This window comes from Cupressus sempervirens, chromosome 9 (assembly GCF_028749045.1).
Source record: "Cupressus sempervirens isolate cs-2001-9-10 chromosome 9, ASM2874904v1, whole genome shotgun sequence".
NCBI classification, from domain to species: Eukaryota; Viridiplantae; Streptophyta; class Pinopsida; order Cupressales; family Cupressaceae; genus Cupressus; species Cupressus sempervirens.
Window position 1 is genome coordinate 712,988,952 of NC_143126.1, and position 3,853 is coordinate 712,992,804.

Genomic DNA, 3,853 nt, shown 5'->3' on the forward strand with positions numbered 1-3,853 from the left:
TTTACATACAAGTTGTACTTTACCCACTCCCTTGTAGGATTCAAAAACTTGTAGCCTTTCATCCAAGAATATAAGTTCATAACTATTAGGTCAACAGACGTACATCCATTAGAATAATCATATTCATATAGGTATTTTTGTATATTGCATAAATTTACATCTAGTCTTCCACCAAATTGAAAAATTATCAGAATCAGATGTCAATTGTAGTAACCTTCAGAAGCGTCAACTAGTCAGGAGCAGGCTGGGTAATAGTATTATTTCAGCTTGATGAATAGTCAACATGGGTACCACAAGAGTGTATCAGGTTTGCAGAGTTGTCCAAAGGACTAAACTTTAGGCCAAGGCTTGAAAGGTGTGGGTTGCAGGGGGCTGGACATAGCTCCCTGATATATCTTATCATGGTATAAGTTTAAGTTTATTAGGATTTTCCACATAAATCTGTGTGCATCATGTATTGTTTCATTACATAATTCTGCAGTGTAAATTTTGACAACAAGACTAATGGAACAATCAACTTAGACATGAAAATATAGCATTCCTTTGCAAATCAATGGGATTCAGCTTGATGAATAGTCAACATGTGCGCCACAACAGTATCTCAGAATAATCTGTGCGCCAAGGCTTGAAAGCTGGGGGTTGCAAAGGGGTAGCTCCCCTGCTATGTCGTATCATGATATAAGTTTATTAGGATTTTCCACATAAATCTATGTGCGTCATGTATTGTTTTAGGATTTTCCACATAAATCTGTGTGCATCATGTATTGTTTCATTACATAATTCTGTAGTGTAAATTTTGACACCAAGACTAATAGAATAATCAACTTAGACATGGAAAATATTGCATTCCTTTGCAATTCCTTTGCAAATCAATGGGACCACCATCAAAGCACTCGACAAAAAAGAACCAAGAATACCATAATTGATAAGAAAAAAAAAATTGTCACCAAAAGTAGACAACCCATTAATGAGAAGAAAGGTCAATAGCAACCATTTTCATTCAGGTATTTGTTACCATCGTGAGATGAAAATATTTTACACACCAGCTATTTGAAATCAGAGAAAATGGGTATATGAATAGAAGTAACACATATTTGGGTGCAATTAAACTTTCAGAACCAGAATCATACAAATCCAAAATAGGGTTTCAGAGAACATGCCAATCCCATAGCGCTGGGTAAGAACTCCTCACTGAAGAATATTAACCACGGACTTCAGCCCCGCATGGACTTCCTGCTACACTACGCCACTTCAACCCTAACACAGCAGGATGGGGTGAAAAGTCCCTGGAAGACTGTGCCAAGTTTATCAGGGACTTTTGATGTCCCTGGGACATTATTCCATCCATTCCATAACTGAACAGGACAGGTTGAGGGACTTCCTCCTTGACTATGTCAATTCCAATCCTACCCGAACAGAGAGGGGAAGGGCTCACAAAACCAACCCCAACAAATCCCAATTTGGCAGGATAGTGAGTGAATTCTCAATGGAAACCCCAATCTACTTCACGAAACATATCAAAGCTTCCTACTTCCACGAAAACTAATGCAGTGGAGACCAGAACTTACAAATAAACAATAAAGGAAGCGTATTCTTCAAATTCAAAATCACAGAGAGAGCATTGAAATGAATATACATAATTTACTCATTGAAACTCAAAATAAGCCCAAATTGAGCATTACAATTATTAAAACTATACATGCATAAAATTAAACAGTTTCAAACATCACCAACCCAGGAGGCAAAGAACAAAATTTCATCAAAGTAATCTGGCAGACGATCTTATCAGAAATCACCGCCAAAATCGCCTCCATCATCGAAACTATCGCTGACCATATCACCAATTAACAGCCCTCCGAGAGCACCACCAAGCAATCCGGCGCCTAGTCCCAATCCCATCTTGTTCTTCTTCGGCGGCTGCTGCTGAACAGGGGGATAACCCTGATTGTAAAGGGGGTAACCACCCTGGTTGTAAGGAGGATAACCGCCCTGGTTGTATGGAGGATAACCCTGTTGTGGAGGATACTGCCCACCATAAGGCGGGTAGCCTGCAGGCGGAGGCGGAGGGTAATGCGGATATCCGGCAGGCGGCGGTGGAGGGTAAGATCCGGGCGGCGGGTAAGAAGATGATGAAGATCCGGGCGGAGGGTATGCCGCCGGGTATGCAGTCACAGGCTCATCCTTGCCCTCTTTGCCCTCCTTATGTGCTGGAGGGGCGGTGCTATATGCTGGGGCGGAGCTTCCATATGCAGGGGCAGAGCTTCCATATGCCGGAGGGGCAGCTCCATATGCTGGCGCGGTGCCACCATTAGTAGGGTACTGAAAGGCACTTGGCTCGTACACGGGCTGTTTAGATTGCACCGGATCGTTCATCTTGACAGACAAATTGAGCGTGCCCTTGGGCTTCCCCGAGGGTTTGCGTACCTGGTAACTCACGAAATCAACACCGCCGCTAGGTTTCTTCCCGAGGAATTCCTTCATGGGAATCGAAACGTGCCCTACTTCTTTATCCCCAAATGCGCCCTCGGTGCGAATCTCGACTTCTAGGACAAGTCGGCCCTGCTGAAGCGCCGCTTCGTCTACAGCGAAGGACATGGGCTTGTTCCAGGTGGGATTTGTTCCGTTCTCTTTGTCTGAGACTGTTCTTTGCTTCGTGGCGCGAGCATCGCCTTTGATCCATGCCACGGCGTAGACCTTCGATTTTGTGAACAAATTCACGTCTTGTATGTCGCGGGCGGAGATCAACGTCACTTCAATCGTCCGACTCTCCATTGCTGATCCTGTCTGAGAGATCTGTTGAATTTGCAGAGGATTTGTAAAGGAAGGTATTTTGCAGAAGATTTATAAAATGGGATTTGGCGGAGAGAAAAACAAAACAAAACAATGCAGAGAGAGAATCGAAATGAAATTGTGAGGTGAGATGATGTGTGTTTATAGTATTGGTTTTGAGTCGTCGATGGATTTCCATGAGGTTTCTTATGACGCGGGACACGTCATGCACACGGGATGACTTAACCGCCTTTTCAGTGCCAGGTCAACCTTGGTTAAATATCTACCCGAGTTCCTAGCTGTTTCTTGCAAAGAGGACGGTCAATCTTGGAACCTCAGGAGATTTGTAAACTATAGTTAAATGATTAAGTAGTCCATACATGTCATGCAAATGACAAACAAGCAATAAACTTTATCTGATTTGACAAGTACTTTCGTAATTATAAAACATATTGGAAATTACAAATATTTTTATATTTATTAATCAAATTAAAATTTACAGTATTTTTAAATATATATATATATAATATTTGTCTATTTAAATTATTTCTATTTGTTAGATAGATATTATTTATGTAAAATTTATTATCGTATATTTAGTTTTTTTATGGGTGAAATCTTCATACTTCTTTTATTAAGACTACAGTGGCAACAATCTTCAATGTAGACATTTTTCATTTTGAAAAAAAAAATTGACGTTCATTTACATGTCAGAAAAACAAAATAGTTCTACAGTGGCAGCAATCTTCAATGTAAACATTTTTCATTTTAAAAAAAATTGACGTTCATTTACATGTCAGAAAAACAAAATAGATATAGACTAAATATAATTATAATTAAAATTGTGAAAATTACATAAAGGAAATGGAAGTCTCGAATCATTTCCTCACACCTCTTAGACTCACATAAATATGTGATGATGAAAATTATGAGATTATGAAAATAGGTGCCTCAAGAAAGATATCTGTCGGCTTATTTTATATATATATATATATAATATATATATGCTAGTTTATATTTCTTTCATAAATTTAAAACAACTCTATTTGCCTCTTGAGAAAAAAGATAAAAAAATTTATGAAAG

The 3,853-nt window shown here is 39.4% G+C and overlaps 1 protein-coding gene across 1 annotated transcript; it reads right to left on the minus strand.

Moving 5' to 3' along the window:
• Positions 1 to 1,621: 1,621 nt before the first annotated feature.
• Positions 1,622 to 2,920, minus strand: LOC149540708 (uncharacterized). Its single transcript, XM_089801806.1, has one exon. It carries the CDS (start codon positions 2,770 to 2,772, stop codon positions 1,786 to 1,788), a length of 987 nt encoding a protein of 328 aa, XP_089657932.1. The 5' UTR covers positions 2,773 to 2,920; the 3' UTR covers positions 1,622 to 1,785.
• Between the last annotated feature and the right edge of the window lie 933 nt (positions 2,921 to 3,853).